The sequence below is a fragment of the Rhopalosiphum maidis genome, chromosome 1, assembly GCF_003676215.2.
Source record: "Rhopalosiphum maidis isolate BTI-1 chromosome 1, ASM367621v3, whole genome shotgun sequence".
Lineage (NCBI taxonomy): Eukaryota > Metazoa > Arthropoda > Insecta > Hemiptera > Aphididae > Rhopalosiphum > Rhopalosiphum maidis.
The window spans coordinates 24,491,821-24,511,324 of NC_040877.1; the positions used below are offsets into that span (position 1 = coordinate 24,491,821).

The following is a 19,504-nucleotide window of genomic DNA, read 5'->3' on the forward strand; positions in this document are numbered from 1 at the left end:
CCGTAAGTAGATTATCATGGCGGACCGCGGACCGGGTTTCTGGTCGCGTGGCACCTGAAAACTTTTGAAAACTCGCTGCCGGCCGACGAGCAATTAGCCGCCAAAAGGTGACTCGGGTAATCGTAGGCGCCCGTCCGTGTCGGTGTCGTCCGAGAACACACCATGTGGTTTACACTATGTTATAATAATATACACTCCGATAACGATAATATCGTATGTTATATCGTAATACAGGGGTGGCCAACGTGACTATGTACGCGAGCCACATATATCAATGCAATCGTATCAAGAGCCAAATTATCTAACCTGTACTTTTATACCACAAAATTAACAGAGACCGCCAACATCTGATAAACATATCAGATTACGAAATGTGAAATTATAAAATAATAATAATAAAAACACTTTTTATATATTTTTTTTTTTAATGTATGCGAAAAAAATCAAAATTTCGGTTTTCGTAAATAAGACCGCGAGCCGCAATTTGGCCACCCCTGTTATAATGCGTTGTACGCTAACGACGGTTCCGTCTGACGGGCGGCGTCGTTCCATGAATTATATGCATATTATCGTTGCAGCGTACTCGTGTTATCATTGTTAGGACTCGAGTATTTCGGTCCGGCAAATAGCAGCTAAGCCGTTTGTTTTCCAACAATTTATCAGACGCAAAAAATTATTGACAACAGTTATGTTAAAATATGTTACGCGCTAGAAAAAAACCGATGTCTGCCGCGTATGTTTCACAGACGACGAAATGTTCCGGAGGAAAGAGCGAGCTGAAAGTCGTCTGCCGACACAAAGGTTTACCGCAGTTTTTGACATGGCGTGTTCTACTCCTCAGTCCTCAACACACTGACGCTTTGTGGGATATAATTGTTGGTGAACGAACAAGAAATCGAAAATTCAGCTCCTACGGAGTGTGCCCCTATACACTGTGCATTTGCACCTTTACACCGCGTCTTCATCATTGTCGCTGTATCGCACGCACTAGAATAGTTTAATAATGTTTATACAGTGTATATGACACCGAAGTGAGTGATATTTTAATAATATCACGTTCGCACACATTGTCGTACCTATTGTTGCAGGATACCGTGCGGTAAGCACGTTAAATAGGTGTAGCAGCAATCGACGTGCATAATATTATACCGTCTATGGGGAACAGGTGATTGACGTCCGATTGAAACAAAAACCCAACGAATAACGTTTTAGTCGAACGTTTATTTTTTGACACAAATATTATTTTGTACACGAGTAGGTAAATAATAATAATAATAATAATAATCTAATGTAATATAATATATTATGGCGTGTATAATATAAAACGTCGACGATAGATCACACACGCCGTCGGTATTAAATTAAAATAACAACGAGGTCGTAATAAAATGGAAAAAAAAAAATAAAAATGAGAGAGAGTACTACTAATAAATAACTCGTAAATCAATAAAGTACACATTATATGGTGTCGGTGTGGTGGCATTGCATGATGCGACGTCTACAACGGTTAACAAAAAAAAAAAAAAAAAAATTTGAAAAAAAAAACACAATAAAAATAATAATAAAAAAAAATCATCGCATCGCATCTCGCGAGAGACCGGTGAGCAGACGATAATCAATACACGAAATAATAATAAATAAAATACATCACATATTTTATAGTATATTTATACGGTTCGCTCGCAGACGGTGTACGGCGCGGGACGGCCCCGCGGGCGGGCGACCGGTCAAAAAAAAGGCTCGCGGTAAGTCGGCGGCGGTACCTACTACGCACCCGTCACCGCGTCGACGACGATTGATAATAATATAACGTAACGAAACGAGACGTGTCGCCGCCCGCAAATGCTGCGGATTGACTGAGACAGAGTGAGTGAGAGAGAGAGAGAGAGAGAGAGAGGAAATATCGCGTCGCGCGTTTATCGGTGTTCGTCCCGATCCGATTGTCGGACGACTAATTGTAATATAACATACAAGCGCTATCACAGTGTGTCACTATACATCAATGTAATGATAATAATAATAATAATAATAATATAATATGATTTTTGTCGTCGCGTTAACGGCTAACGGTGGCGGCGGACGTGTCTCCGCGGGGCGAGTACAGCTGTTGATGGTGGTGGTGATGGTACGCTGCGGCGGCGGCCGCGGCCGAGGACGGTGGCGGAGGGTAGCAGTACGCGGCCGTCGGGTTGAACGCGCTGAACGGCGACGGCGGCATCATGGACGGCGGCGGTTTACCGTAAGCGGCGGCCGCGGACGGGTGGTGGAACAGGTGCCGTGACAGGTGGCTGTTGTACGCGGAGAACGCGGCCGCGGTGGTGGGCGACATCGGTCCCGCGGCTCCGGCGGCCATGCAAGCGGCCGCGGAGGCGGCACTGCCGGCGCCGGACGTGTGGGTGCGGATGTGCTGCAACAGTTCGTCGGACGTGCTGAAGCTCTTGCCGCACAGCGACGGCACGGCGGCCGCTTCCGCGGCGGACGGCGACGACGATTGCATGTGGCCGCCCGGAATGACCCAACTGCACGTGTACGGGCGGGCTACGGGCGCGTAGAACGCGGGCACGGACGCGGCGGCCATCAGCGACGACAGGTACCGCTGGTGGTCGCACTGCACGCAACCGGCCGGACAGGCGCCGGCCGCGGCCATCATCGGGTGGTATTGGGTGGCGAACGCCAGCGCGGCCGCGGCCGCAGCGTGCTGTTGCTGTTGGCCGCACCCGGACGCCGGGCCGCCGCACATCGGGTCCTTGCAGTCGGACGGCGACGGTTTTCCCGCTGCGGCCGCGGCCAGCGACACGGCGGCCGGCATCCACGGGGCGCCGGGCAGGTACGTGTGCCGGAAGGCGGCCAGCGGGTCCGGTTTGTACGGCGAGTGGGCGGGCATGGGCGGCGGCGGGCAGAACGCCTTGGCAGTGGCGCCGTGCATCACTTCCAGACCGGACCGGATGATCGGGTTGGTGGACGGGTCGGCGGCGGCAGAGGACGAGTTGGCGGTGGACGCGGCCGCCGCGGTTTCGGACGACGAGGCCGACGACGACGACCGGCGGCTGCTCTTGTGGTGCGCGCCGTAATCGTCGCGCGGCGACGCGGACTTGCGCTTCTTGCCGTGGCCACTGCCGTTCTCATCCGAGCTACTGCTCTTGGGCCGGCTGTCGTCGTCGTTGTTGTTGTTGTTGTTGCTATTGTTGTTGTTGTTGTTGTTGTGGCTGGAATGCAGATGCAGACCGTACGGCGAAGTGTGATGGTGATGGTGCTGCACGGCGTGATGCGGCGACGGTGTCAACACGGTGTTCTCGTACGGTTTGAAGTTCAATTTCGCCGGTTTGGGCGGCTCTTCCATGTAGTTGTTGTTGTGGTTCCGGTGGTGCTTGGCGGCCGCGTGGCCCAAGTACGCCACGGCCGCGGAGGCCGGTGACGCGCTGTGTGGTCGGTCTGCAGCGGCGGCTGTGGCCGAAACGGGCGCGGCGGCGGCGGCGGGTTTTTTCGACTTCGCGGTGGCCGCCATCGGCGGGTCCGCGCCGATTTGACTGCAGGTCCGCACCAACATGGCTAGCGGGCTCGTCTTGGAGTCCAACTGTAACACGCAAACGGAAGAAATAGGTTAGTCGACGAACGAGCAACAGGTCTTGTGTGTCAAGGTATGGTATATGGTTGTTGGGAATGTGACTGAGTAATATTTTAATTCAAAGTCAGGTTAGCATTGGCTACATATTGTTTGTCACGTCGTGTGATTTATTTTGTTTGGCCGTGGTGATCGAGCAGTCGTACACTAAACCTGATCTATCAAGAAATGTCTAGAGTTAGGTTTGTATCAACTTTTGGACACGACACGACAGACGACATATAGTTATGAATCCACCCTACTATCCTACATTGTATTGCGCACCACTGTCAGTTTGGTTGTAATATAAGCACTAACATAGATAATGGGTGTAGAATTTAGTAGACAACTAAACAACCAAATGTTGGCGACCGGTCGGCAAAATAATAATAAATAATTAAAATATTGTTGCATTTATAATAATATTTTAAGATAAAATTAAAACAAACGTATAGTTGTACTCGAACTCGGTCGTGGAAATATATTACCAGTGCCGACAAGTTTGACATTTCTACCGATCGTAATAAATCAACTGACGAGACTAATTAATATATTATAATGTTCGTCGACGTGTAAATAAATTTGGTGTGTAACAATAGTCGGTTGTCGACGCCACCGATACCATAAGCTCACAGTGTTGAAAATGTTAAAATTTCTAAAAATAATACACGTTTGTTAAATAACATTATGACATTGTATTGATTAGGAGTTTGTTGAATAAAAAAAAAAAAAAATTGGTAGGTAAACGTTGCCGATGACAAATTGCCCTTCCCTGAATCGATTGACAAGACTACGTCTCAAACGGAAAAATAAATAAATCACATCACATGAATTCGATGTGTATAATAAACAAAATAAATATTATTTGAGCTTGACTTCATTGTATTCTACTATTAGTATTATGTAGATATAAACAGTCAATCTATTGCATTACCTGCCCGTGTTAATCGCTAGTGTTTAGTGACCATTTCACACGTTAGCATGAGAAGTCTAATTAGTAATTTATTTATCTGTTAATTAAACTATTATTGTTAAGAATACAAAATCAAAACTAAGTTATAAAGGCAGGTACGTATATTGTATAAATTAATTTTAAAATTGTAGTTTAAAAAAAGTTAGGTACCTATATTTTTATTACAGTAAATTAATAATGAAGTAGTAAAAATCATAATATAATAGAGTTTATATCTATTATTATGATTATAACATCGATATAATAATTCTTGATTGTTTTAAATAAATTCAATCGAATCACCGGGAATATTATACAGCCTGTATCGGTCATACCTAAATATTAGAGCATTATGACATCGGACACCAAATTAAAAGCATTTTTTTAACCGTTAAAAATCCAACACTCGTTTATATTTAAATAAAAATCCAGTGTATATTAGTAGATAAAAATTAATATTTACCGAAGCTAAAGAAGTATCTTGTATGTACTGGTACTGATTGCTTTCCGGATTTGAGTCCATGATTGCCATAGTAAAACGGCCAAACGATCCGAACACACTTCACAAAACGTCTTGCTCGAATAAAAAAAAAAAAAAACCAACAAAGTTTTCTTCTTTAAATAATATATTAATAATAATAATAAAAAAAAAAACCGATATTATTGTGATTGAAAGTCGAAGTATTCAAAATCTTCAAACGAGCACAAAAAATAATAATAATAATAAAATCGCACAACACGAGCACAACGAACAATGAGCGAACGGCAAGAGCGTCAGACAGGAACTGACGACTGCTGAACGCCTATGCGGACGGGAGCGCCGGTACACAGACGAGAGGACAAGATGTATTTTCAAACACTCGACCGACGCGCGCTCCAGCGAGGTCTTGCCAGTGATACAATATTTTTGGCCGCACGATAACTATTGTACGTACCGTATGGACGAGTAAATATTATTTTTTTCTGTATTTTCCATTTCCAATTAAATTTTCGACTATCGATTATGATTTATTCACTCTTACAGGGAATACACATATTCGTGGCCTGTGCACCACACATATTACGAAGACTTTAAGTTAGTGAATAATAAATAATAAATTAATAATAATACTTTAAAATATAATATATTTTAATATATATTTTTATATTTTTTTTTAATTTAAATTTAATAGGTGTATTATCACAACATAGCTTATACATAAAGAACGATATATACATACATATATTAATTTATTGCGTATATATAATTTATAGTTCAGACTGCAGACAACCTACGTGTGTATTATTTTTATAAAAATACTAAACGGATAATCAATATTAATTATTAATTAATAATATTATAACATGACGTAACATTTAATTGCATTTTAGTTTTTTCTATGAGCATAGTATTGTTAAAAAATTTAAAAATAATATTGATCAATAAATATTTTTAAAAAAAATGCAATAATAACATTCTTGATAAAGATAAAAATATAACAAAACGAGGAGACGAATGTTCATCAAATATTGTTTGATCGACCCTCTCTCACACCCTCTCTTTTTTTCACTCTCTCTTCGTCTGACAGAGTCCATTGGCACACGTCAAGTAGGCGGTGGTACCACCCAAGGCGAGTGTTGACAGCAGCAGATGTATTCCTCTTACAAGAACCGTCGGCGGTGGCAATCTTTGCTGACAGCAATAAGGCGGCCGTCACGAAGTTGGTTCTCGCGTACATGTGCCACTATTACGCGTCACTAAGCCCAATTTTTTTCTGGCAAAAGAAACACAAAATTATAATAAAATATTATTATATGTATAGTATACTGTTATACTCCACGTCTACTGTACGATAAAATGTTTATATGAGGTACATACAATATGCCTAAGGAATAATTAATTTCTAAATATTTAGTTATTCAAAGAAAAATAATGTCTCTAATTTTAATGTTTTATTAATACAATTTTACTGTAATTATGGTTATTATCATAACTATAAGTAATGGTCCTTACTCCGAATTTATTAATAGAGATCAATAAAATTAAAATATATTATTCTGTACCTACGGCGAATTCCTTGCGAATAAGAACGAAAAATCTGATAAAAAAATTGTATTTTAAAAATGACGTTTATAATTCTACAGTAATTTTATTAGTGCAATTTTATAGGAGGTTTAAGTTAATGTAAAAAATGAATCGCTAGTCAAAAAAAAAAAAAATAAAATAAAAAATATTATTTTTCAATAAAAATGTACTCAACATTTAAATTACAACATCAATTTATAAACCCTTAATTTGTAAATTTACTTACGTCGAAACGTTAATAGGTTTTTAAATATTTAATTTGAAAATGGATGTTACATAATATAAGCAAATAAGTATAATTGTAATAATTTAATTAAAATCATACAGTTATTAGCTATATTGACTCATGACAAATGTATTTATTTTAGTTTCATACAAACTGAAATCACATATCTAAATAAAATGTGTAAAGTTACGTCAACTATAACAATTATAATTGCTTGAAATTGAAAAACATTTTTATTGTGTATCTACCATATTATTCTCTGTTAATAATAAATTCTATATGCGGTTATGTGTACTAAAATATTTTTCATCAAACATTATTAAAAACAGTTATTAAAAACAAACAATATATTGCATTAATAAATTATTATATTTTTTTGTTACTTATTAGTTTATTGACTGTTGAGTAGAACGATAAACGAAACATTTAATTATACAGATTCGTGGTTTTTAGTATATTGAATTGTATTACAAGTACTTATACAGTTTTTGGGTATTATAATAACAGTTTTAAATGATGGCTTCTTAGTTTAGATATTCTTGAATAATACGGTTTAAGTATGCTATTGGTTTTACATTAAGAATTAATTTTTTGAAAACATCGTAAAAAGCGTCAATAAAACATTGATGAAAATAATGTTAGCAAACAATATTTTGGAAATTCCAGGATGAACCTAATTTCGTTTAAAATGATCCTTATTTTCCTTAATAATTTGATAATTATAATTTTCAAATTGAAAAATAAATATTATAGTATAATTTAAAACCGCAGCGAAAGACTGTATCGATTAAAAATTACTATTACTGTTACCTAACACGTTTATATCCGCATATCAATAGAAACTACAGTGCATAGATATATTTTTATATTTTATATCTATAAAGTATAAAGAAAGGTAATTTATTCTATTAAATTAATTTAACTATATTAAATATAGGTATATAATATGTTAACAATAAATATTAAATACATACTGTACTATGACTATATGCAGTTGAAAATAATTAATAAGGTACAGCCACATAATTGAAAAGAGTACCTACATAAATATTAGTAGGTTTATGAAGCGGTGTAGTGTAAATAAAAGGGAAGGCAAATTACTCGACTTGTGGAACTTTTCGGGCATATTTCACAACCTTTACAGCAACAAAATCATCACTGATGGAGGAGTCTGGATGCGAAATGCACTACGGGTTAACCCGTGTCAGCGATAATTGACGTATGACCGCGGGCAAGCATTAGAAAACAAGTCAATGTTTAAAACTCTGTCATCAATAAATGTCAATTTTACAGCACTTTAATTATTTAATGAAATACTTGGGGAGAGTAATGTTTTTATTTTTCGGGGTTTAAAATGCATATTGAATTTTAAAAACGTTTTCGCTGTTTGACTTCTATAAGTATAAATTATTCTACAAGTACGTCAAAGAAAGTGTCCCGCGAAGCAAATGCGTTTATTTTATTTTATTGTGAATGCCAAAACATTTATTATAGATACAATACACCGATTGAATAGCTTCTTACAGGTGGGCTGAGCAATCTATTACTGGTCAATTGAAAAGTGACAGGTGATTTTTACAAAAATCGTAGTAGTATAACGGAACAAAAAAATATGCCTTTTTTATAACAAAAATGATATATAAACATGGTATTCAAGATTTTATTTTTTTTTCATCTCACCTAACCTATAGGCCCAGAAGACAATTCACACCCCCCTCGTTCCAATCAAACACCACTATTTGTATAAACCCTATAATATTGACAGGTGACAATTTGAATCTTATATTAACTATTATATTGTTTTGCTTTCAAAGATTTACGGTATAAGCAATATAATGTAATAATAGGTATTATACTATTATAGATGAGTATTGAGTAAAGAAAATTGTTTGTTATAATCGTCGGATAAAGACAACAATGAATCATTCAAACAGAAGTATAAAAATGATTAGGTACAGTAATATTTTGTAGGTATATGTATGTAGCATGTGTAATATATTATATATTTATATGTGTGTCAGTTCGAATCGACACCTGTCAACGAGGATTAATGCATTTACGATAGCCATTGTGAAATTGACGTACAATCTGTATACGCGTACAACATTTGTGAATATTCACTAGAATATTGCTAAAACATAGTACTTATGTCAAAAATAAAAAGCCGGATTAGGTATTGGAAAACGGTAAAAAGTGGATTTTTTGGATTTACACCTTTTTAAAACATTATAAATAATAAGTGAAATGTTCTGATCTATATTGTGGAAGCATTAAAGATTATTCGAAAGTTAAAAACAAAGGTTATGGAAACGGCCTATTATTAAATATCTCGCTTTTTATTGGTTGTGTGATAATAATTTTAGAATGACAATTATGTTTGAGATGAGTGTATTATTTTTATATTTAAATATGAGTAGGTATATATATATATATATATGCAAATAATATAAATGCATTCATTTTATGAAAAGTGTGTATTTTTCATCATAATAATAAAAGGTTAGTATTCAAATGATCTCTCCATGAGTAGATTCATAACACGCATGTATATTAAAAAATATATACAAATAAAAAAAAGTTGGTAGTACAAGTTTGTGCTTAATAGTATAAACTTGATCTAATTTTCTACCCAAAACCATCTCAAAGTTGCATTTGAAGCATTTTTTCAACTGCTTATCGTGTATAAAACATAATAATATGCATACACAAGAAACATACATCATTGTAAAATCAATACATTCATCGCTCCGATCATATGAACCTAAAATAGAATTATGGATCTTCAGTCGAGTGGCTCGCAATGAACTTGTAATTTGTACACATGGATCCAACGCGGGTCTGTGGATTTGCTGATATTAATATTTAATTGTAACGATATATACGTGTGTAAAAGACAAGAACAATTTCTTTCGAATCGTTTGTTTCGATAAAAACAGACTTGTTTCTATGTTGAAACAAATAGATTGGAAAACGTTGAACAATATTTAAAATCGAGTTCGGGAAACAGCTGGTTGCCGACAGGATATCATCAGCACTGAACGGCGGGTCGCTGCAGAAGGTGTAATGTTTTAAGTTTTAACTTCTGTAAGTAAGATAATGTGTGCCGCGCGCCAGGCGTCGGAATACACTGCTGGCAGTTAAAATCATAAATAATAACCGTTCAAATAACAAACTAACTAGTAGTATTTTTCTATGTTTGCCAATCGTTTTCTCCGATCGTGCGCTGCCCGATTGCCGTGTCTCGTCACCCGCGGCAAAACAATAACGCAATATATAATGAGATCGAGACGCAGACAGTAATAATAATATATATTTTAAGTCCAGTGGCGCATCCAAGGGGGCACAAAGGCCATGCCTCCCCCATTGGCCGTATTTGCTATTTTTCTTTTGAAAGATTTATATTCGTTATTCGTACACACGAATGTTGGACAGTGTATACCCTCCCCTCCCACAAAAAAAAAAAAATCTGGAAATGCCACTGTATTATACGCATTTATAGTGATGGTAGTGCTGCGTAAAATAAATATAATATAATTATTTGAATAACAGTTTTGCGAGTATAATATATGATCCGTACGTATTGTGGATTGTTACGGTGCGGATATTATATTATATTTGACGTGTTCACGCATTTATCATTCCGAAAGCGGCGACGACGTGTACGATATTATATTGTGGTTGCTGCACTCTGCGGTCAACGCGCGTCGGTAATAGTAATATAATAATAATAATAATAATAATTGACTTTCACGTCCTACGACGACGACGGCGGCGGCGCTGGTTACTCGTTAGGAGCATCTCGCGAGCGTATAATCATAATAATAATATATTATGTTTACGATTATAACAAATGCGCGCGTCTGCCGGCGGCGGTCACACGACCGCGCGACTTTATTATATGTACTGCAGCAGCGACTGCGTTGTATTATACAGCCAGTCGGTCACAGAAATAATCATAAATAATACTTATGCCCGTTATAATGCACACACGGTGGTGGTGTATAATGTATTAGGTATTATTTGTTGTCGTATACTCGCGCGTTATAACGTCGGTCGCGCTGCAATACGCGGGGGCGGCCTTGCTAGCCGCTCGCCACGTGTATAGAATAATATTAATTTGTATTATTAGCGTTGTGTTTTTTTTTTATATATATATATGCACACGACTCGTCCTTATAGGAACAGACAAAGTACCGTACAGTACTCGCTGCAGTTCTTCCACATAAATTAAAGTGTTACTGTCTTATACTATACTGCGGGAAGAAATTAAAGATAGGGCGCCGCGCGAGTGCAGTTGATGGAGTAGTCTATCGGCTATAGATAAACTATCACCGTTTGGCATAATAAAATATGCATTTGCATAATTAATACGGGTAGTAGGTACTTGTCGAAGTGGCGCGACGAATTTTTCTGCGGAAGCGACGCCGTCATTACGACCACTGCGGATCTACCCCTAAAACTATATATCTACCCTCATCGACGTCATCAAACCGCGATCGTTTTGTTTGCGGATAACATAGCAAATCTCAATAACGATCTTAAAAACTCGTTTATTGTCTGTCTCTTGAACACTTCCTTAGTTCCTTCGCCGTGCGGTACGGACGCGGCGTTGGATGTAATATACAAGCGATATGTTATAGTACTATTATTCGAATTTCACATAATATTAAACGACACTATACTCGATTTATACTCATCGTAAATAATAAATTGTCAAGTTAACAGCCGTACGGAGAAAAAAAAACCTTTCGAATGGTCGTTTTTTATGTCCATTGCGCAGTCCTGTGTAGTTATATATCGTTGGAAAAAAAAACTGGCACGTTTTACGAAATTTCAACGCAATAACGCATCGTCTCAAACTAAAGGTACCTATATACGTGTATAGTGCAGGTGTAATAAAATAAATTACCGGGGACGTCTAATTCGTTTCGATCGCCAATGTGCGTACTTATTTTATGTCCATTACTAAAAAATATAGTAAACAGAACGCTCCGCGCGCACCGCATTATAGTTCGCGCGTATGGTCTTATTTATATGCGCCGACTGCATATCGATATACACAATTTATTGTTATCGGTCGTCTTTACCACGGTATCGTTTACGCCTCCTACCTATATATATATATATATATATATATCTGTATAATAATAATAATAATATATCATGTGTATAGTGTATACGTATAATAAATATAATAATATCTCTATATAACTACGGTATATACGTATTATATACAGAACGAGCCACGAGCGGAGCGTGGCGTTTTCTAAACGATTATTATTACTATTATCATCGATGCGGATAGTAATGATATAAATTACGGTCGTTTTAATTTCCGAATCACGCCAGACCAACCACTACCGAGTCACACACTGCCGGTATCGTATGTTTTTATTGTAACATAAAAAGTTAATTATTTTGTTACGTTCGGTTATTGTTATTAATACGGGATATAAGTGCCTACTATATTTATAGTTAACGTTTCAAAATCCATTTGACTAGAAACGAGTTTAGACACATTATACTATTATACTGGTAGTTAATAACTCCGTTTATTTGTGTCTTGATAGTCGATGCAATATTATAAGATTTAAAATTATGACCCATCCGGAGGAACGATATAATATTCGTAAATTAAACCGTCAAAAAACTAGCGTAGGGTTTATCGTTGTTCGAGTTTAGATTTGTTGGATAAATAAAAAATTTATATGTTGACGGATCATTCGAATGGGTCTTCATAAATTGCATTATCGAGTGTTTTTTCCGTATTAAGCGAAAAGAATAAAACGTGAGTTATTGAATGCAAAAAATATACAATTTATCTGTGGCGAAATATCTAGAATAACATTCAGTATTTTTCTCCAGTAAAATAATATAATACAGTCGTTAATCATTATCCATAAAACAAATTGGATATGGGGCATGGCTCGTATTCGTCTGCGATCAATTTATGATGCAAATATATTACAACCGTTATCTACATGACGTGGTTTTCCACTACTACAAACCTACAGGGATATTTTGATTCACGGAGATCCGAGATATTCACGATTCAAACAAACGGAGAAATTTAAATTATAAATATTTTTTTTTTTTTTTTAAACATTTATATTTGCAGTAAAACACTTTCTAACCTCACGTTATATTATTATATATCCGAATGACAGCGCCCTTGTAGCTCGCACCCTGATGAATTTATTCACCTCATCCCAATATTTTATATCGGGTGCGTCATAAAAGTCGAACTCACATGAGACCAGCTATACTATTGTGGCAGTTAATATCCCGTTTAGTGTACATTTAAACGACCTATATAATATACTATATAATATTATATACTCGCGCAGTCATTAGCTAATTAAAAAGTTTGACGACCGTCATTGCAGCTTTTACGGAAAATTAAAAACGAAAATATCCACCGCAAAACCGACGTGAATCAAAAATGTTAGAAAATGACACCGTTTTGAACACATAATATTGTACGTACAGATCGCAGTTGTTTACTCAACAAACAACTCCTTGTTTCCATATAACTATGTATAAGTGTACAAGGTTTTTAGCGAGAGCACTTAAAAACGCGGTTAAGTTTACAGCATGTGTAATGTGTATGCTTTATGTAGACGTTGTTATTATACAATATAGGGTACGAGAGATTTCAGTATTAAAATAAATAGCTTCAAAGTAAATTGCACTCGAAAAAACACCATCATAAAATAGAAAATCGAAAATAATTGTCGGAGGTCGTTGTTGTTTAGTAATCAAAATAAAACACATGGATATAATATGTTATTATTCTGAAGCTGAAGTGCATTGCTCTTCTAACCACTCCATTATACTATATCCTATACCTATACGCCATACAATACAGTTCATATACTCATCCGCACTACACTTCCCATTAAATTCCCAAGCATAATACAGGGCAGTATAATAAATTGCTAGTATTACAAAAACGGGAGCATTGCGCAGCCGAGTCTAATATATACACATAATTATACATATTATTTAAGTATAATCACAACACAAAGAATGCCTGACCCCCTTAACGCGTGTTTAAATTAACAAAAATACGATTAGTATAGTATTATCACCTCAGGCGTGTGTGGTTATTGTAGCCGGAAAGCGTTGAATACGATTTTGACTTGCTCGTGAATGGCTACCGGAAACATGGAAAAAAAGCATCATCATGTTATAATGTATGAAATATAATATTATTATGGAAACGCGCATATTAAATGTAGCGAGGTACGTTCTAAACAATAATAATAAGATTGTTAATTTAAATTATTATAGCATAAAAAATTGTCTTATAGACGTTATAGTACCTATAATATAAATAAATACGAGTATACCTATAATAATTATAATTTCCTATATATTCCTATTACATAGTAATTGTATGGTATAAGGTTAATTTGACTATGTGGTTTACACGATATTATAAACAGTTATATACTTCGATAACATAATATTCATAATATAATAAAATGTATAAAAATCTATTATATTATATATATATACCAAGTATTATTAGGTAGTGTAAGTCGTTATAGATATTCGAGACAATATAAGATAGTTGTGAATACCTTTACAACCAACAACCTAATAATATTTGTTGAACAAAATTGTATTGTTTTATTTTTCATTTTTTGCTTTAATATCTTTAACATCAATAACTATAAGTAAATATGAGCAGCCTAAAAAAAAATATACATGCGTCTTATGTAATATTTAATTTATAAATACTATCAATATAATCAAGTGATTTACAAAACTAAACTATTGTCGCACAAACAATCACTAAATACTAAATTAATCAATAATAGTGAAATAATAGTCCTTTAATAGAATGCCAGGAATATTTTTTTTCTCTCTCTGGGCTACGCACAACATGGATAAAACCAAATCTCGTTAAATGATATTTTTATATTTTTGAATAATCTTAAAGTAAAATCACTTATAAAAATATTATAAAGAATAATATTTTTGAGGGTATGACATATCATTTTGTCCAAACATTATTTCAAAACAATTTAATAGGTATCCATTTAAATTGACAAACATTTTTTTCTTATATTTAAAGTCGAGTTATTATGAAATGCAAAACCATTATGTTAAACCCTCAAAAATGTTATTTTCTATAACTTTTATGATAGGTGATTTTACTCTAAGATTACTTACCATGAACTCGCTTTAAAGCTTTATTTATATTGAGCGTGAGTCTGAGGAAGAAAACCTAATATATTGCATTAACTCAATTATGATTTATGTCCCTATAATTGATTCATAACATTTTTTGGTAAATTATTAAATTAATCAATTTTTTATGCAACCTGTCATAACTGGGATGTGATTGTCATTATTTAATCGATTTTTTGTAGTATACCGTCACACATAAATTAATATAATAGATAAGTGTATCTATATATGCATATTATAACTTTATATAATATATACATAAATGTTTGTTATTATTATCAATCCAAGATTTGTATTATAATATAATTTTATTATTTGTCATTCGTATTTGTTACTTATTCGTCACCAATTGTTTGAAACACACTCACACACACGCGCGTAAGTATTAGTTGTAAAAATCGCGGCTTCGATATCAATTATTCTCATATAATTGGATCGTAAATGCCATTATATAGTAGTCCGAGTAGTCGCTTTTAGTTCATGAAATACATAAATAATAGTCTACAAATCTACAATAAATAGATATTTGTGCAAAGCAGATAGCGACTCTATAATAGCCAATAATGGTAGCTATAAATGGTCAAATTGACTCATACGAGTAAAAGCTTATTATTATAGTATAATTTATTCGGTTCAAATAGCTGAATAATTTACTGTTATATTTACGCATACTCACAAGTATTAAGTGTTTAAACACTAAATTAAATAATTACAGTTTTACACACAAGTATAAACTTATATGTAGTTTTTTTTCTTTATTTTTGTGAAGAATATTTACAGATCTTAGGAAATTGCTTTGGCCAGTAACTAGACTGCACGCCGATTTGTTTACGAGTTTCCAACAAGTTACCGATTTTATTTATTTTAATATTTATATAATTCTTTAGATGAGTCACTTGTGCAGCCATTTTATTATCATTGTTAAATTACGAGGACAAGAATCATATAAATCTTAGTAATACATTTATTAATTATTTTTTAATTATTTATTACTATATTACTGTACGATTATACACATACCCAAAATACCATTGTCTATTATTCGCTATTCGCTTTTTTGAGTATTTCGTATACGCCACGCAAAGGATTGATTTATACAACAGATATTTTCGGTTTCCGATTCCCAAATCATCAAACGAGTAAAATCTTATTTAATTTTCCTTTTTGTGACTATGATCACGAGTACTAAAAAGGATACTTTAACAAGATTCCTGCATGGGATTTACACTTTATAACTGTCAGGTCATCGCTTTACTATTGAACAACTTACTAACCATAATTATGAGTACTGGATGTTTGAGAATGAGATATCTTTAACCAATACCAAATAGTACTATTTTTCAACTGACCATGATAATGAGTACATGGAGAGATAGTAAATATAACACTGTCTTGCTACCTATTACGAAGTGTACATACACTTGAGATAAGTTCTAAAAAAGGATAAAAAGTATTTAAAAAAAGAAACAAACTAATGGTTTAAAGGTTTAAACAAACTGAAATACAATAAGTTCGACCTTAATATGATCAAAACAAAACAATCAATAGTTAAAGTATATAGTCACACTATCTTATGAAAACCTCGACTGAAGTCCCGCACTCATCATTGTCGCCTTATATTATATAGTCATTGAAATTTTATTGACTCGGCATTCGTTTGTTTCTGTTTCGTATAAAATAATTATTTGTGGATAATATATTATTTTTAAAACCACTCGTATATACAACAATCAGATTATAATTATTGTACCCAAAAGAACCTATATCTGGCCGATATATTATTATAAACATAGTCGACAACTATGCTGACGACTTGCTCGATCACTTCAGCAGCTGCTAATTTAGTTATAAATGGCTTACTAAACACTGTACAATCATGTTGTGATAGTGTAGCAGGAAAAACTTATATTAAAGTAGTCGTTGACGTGAAAAAAAACTTCTTATACTTGAAAAATTAGAAAATTAAGTTTTTACAACTCCTTGATTTTGAAAGTAAAAAAAACATCCTAAGAGAGGTTATTCTTTTTTATAATTAATTAATTAAAAAATATAAAATATATAAACAGATAATCTCCCATATTGTTTCTCTTATATTGCATAGTCCCATAATTTATTATGTAACATGTGTTAACAAATTGAAAACCTAAAAAATCTCTCGTGTGACTTTTAACGTTTAAAAATCTACCAAGAGCGAATCATTTCTTATATCTTAAAGTTTAAATATATTTATTAATATACTATAATGGAATTAAAATATATATGTGTATGATTTCCATTATACCAATGTACACTATACCAGCGAACACATAGTGTATATGAGTAGTTTTTAGTTAAATGAGATGATAATTAGTTTATAAATACATTTTTTATCTATTGAAAAATCGTATTTTTTTACTAATAGTATAAAATATAAAATAATAATATATATTTTTCATTTTAGTTACCTTAGGTTACATTATTAACGCTCTGATCATTATTGAAGAATTACATAATAGTATCCGTTTAAGCTTACAATGGATACATCGTCAAACTAGTACCTACCTAATTATAACTAATGGTTTACAAATATATATATGTTTCGTTTTAAATCCATTTTATCTTATTTAGTTATCTCCTGTCCCCAGTTTCAGCTACAACACTAACGTAATGCGAGCAGTGCCCGAGCACTGTCCCTTTTCAAGGTCTCTGATCCTTTTCACTTTTTCAGGATTTACCATCACTCAAGCATTTCATGATCTGGCATATATATATTAATATTGTAGACTTACATGCATGACACTATGTATTTATTGTACATCTTGCAATTACAAGATAATACAGAATGTTAATAACATATAATATTTTATAATACTTAAATTTTTAATATAATCAGCTATTGTTTTTCAGTTCATATTTTGCATTTTTGATTTTATAATATTTTGTTTCCATGTTAATCCACAGTTATTGTTCAAATCGGAAGTGTATTTTTTATTGTACGTGCATTTTAATTTGTAAAAAATTTGTTTTTAAAAAGTAATTTATTGTTGTTGCTATTATTCCCAGTGTTATAACCGTCATTTAATATAATATTAACAATATATTATATAATTACAATTTGAAGTTTTGTTTTATAATTTCAGTTTTAATATTACTGCATACATTCTATAAGTCTATATTGTATAATAAAAATTGTTATCTATAGACATATTATATATATACATCGTCAATATAATCTTAACCGATTTAAAAACCGTTATTGATATTTTATATTCAAATAATATTGTTTATCTTTTTACTTATTTATTATATTAAAATAAATTAACTTCAAAATGTCACGGAAATGTACGAACATAATTTTCACCAGGTCACCTACTAATCAGTGTGTGTCAATACCAACCGGCCGCTTATTATTATCTGTATATGTACAGTATATAGTAGTGATGACAGAACTGAACTAAATACATTGTTTACATTAATTACAATCCACTTTAGTTATTTGGTTGTAGATAGTCCAATCATTAGTAATGTTGGACATTTCCAAGCAAAATACTGCAGATGAGTAAGTGGCCGAATATTGTGTACGTAATGTATGCATAACGTGAAAAGCGTATAATTTAGAGTTACTCAACTAATAATTTATTTAAAATAACGAAAATGCTATATCGAATGTAAAATTATTATGTCGTGTAATTTACACAATAATATAGAGGTATAGGATGACGTAGTAGGTAATTGATAATTTAAAAATAAATATGGTTAGATCAATCAAAACCTTATCCTCCTTGTGGTACAATAATCATAATTATATTATCTGTCTGCAATAGGTTTATTGCACTGCAACCTATAAAATATACAGTAAAATATAATGAAAAATCTATAATTCGGCTCACAAACAAAGTCAGGGTATATTCTCCCGTCCAGAGCTATGGCCTAGAATCTAAATAAGTCGTTCACAAAACACATACACAAAAATCCAATTAAGCATCTACACTTGTGTAAAATATACGATTTACAATAATGCGCACTCTTGTTGTACACATCGTACAAATAATATAATCAGTGGTACATCGTTCGAGCCAAATTCTCAAATACATTGATTGATCAAATACTTTGATTCGCAGAGCATATTGAGTATAATATTGAGCTATTACTCGTGTGAAACAAGCGTCAACGGATCTGATTTACTTTTGAATTTGCTGCGAAGAAAACGTTTCGTGATTATCATATATTTGTTAAAATTATGTATTGTAAATTGTTTTTGTTATTCTCCACTTCCCCACCTATACGATTTGAACTTAAACATAACTCATGTGTACACCGTGCTTTACGACGACAGTAAAACTGTTAACCGCATATCTGTCGGCATAAAACAGCCGAAACGAACGCATCCGCTCGTAATAATTACTCAGTATTGTTGTATATATTTCGAAACGTGCAACGCAAAACGTTTATTCAGAGTGCTCAATTTGCATGCCAATAAAG

The 19,504-nt window shown here is 34.1% G+C and overlaps 1 protein-coding gene across 1 annotated transcript; it reads right to left on the minus strand.

Moving 5' to 3' along the window:
- Nucleotides 1–1,225: 1,225 nt before the first annotated feature.
- Nucleotides 1,226–5,321, minus strand: LOC113561050 (zinc finger protein Noc-like). The gene is made up of 2 exons (XM_026967240.1): nucleotides 5,017–5,321; nucleotides 1,226–3,574 (listed from the first exon to the last, which is right to left on the minus strand). The coding sequence occupies exons 1-2, from the start codon at nucleotides 5,083–5,085 to the stop codon at nucleotides 2,057–2,059; spliced, it is 1,587 nt and encodes a 528-aa protein (XP_026823041.1). The 5' UTR covers nucleotides 5,086–5,321; the 3' UTR covers nucleotides 1,226–2,056.
- Nucleotides 5,322–19,504: the final 14,183 nt, after the last annotated feature.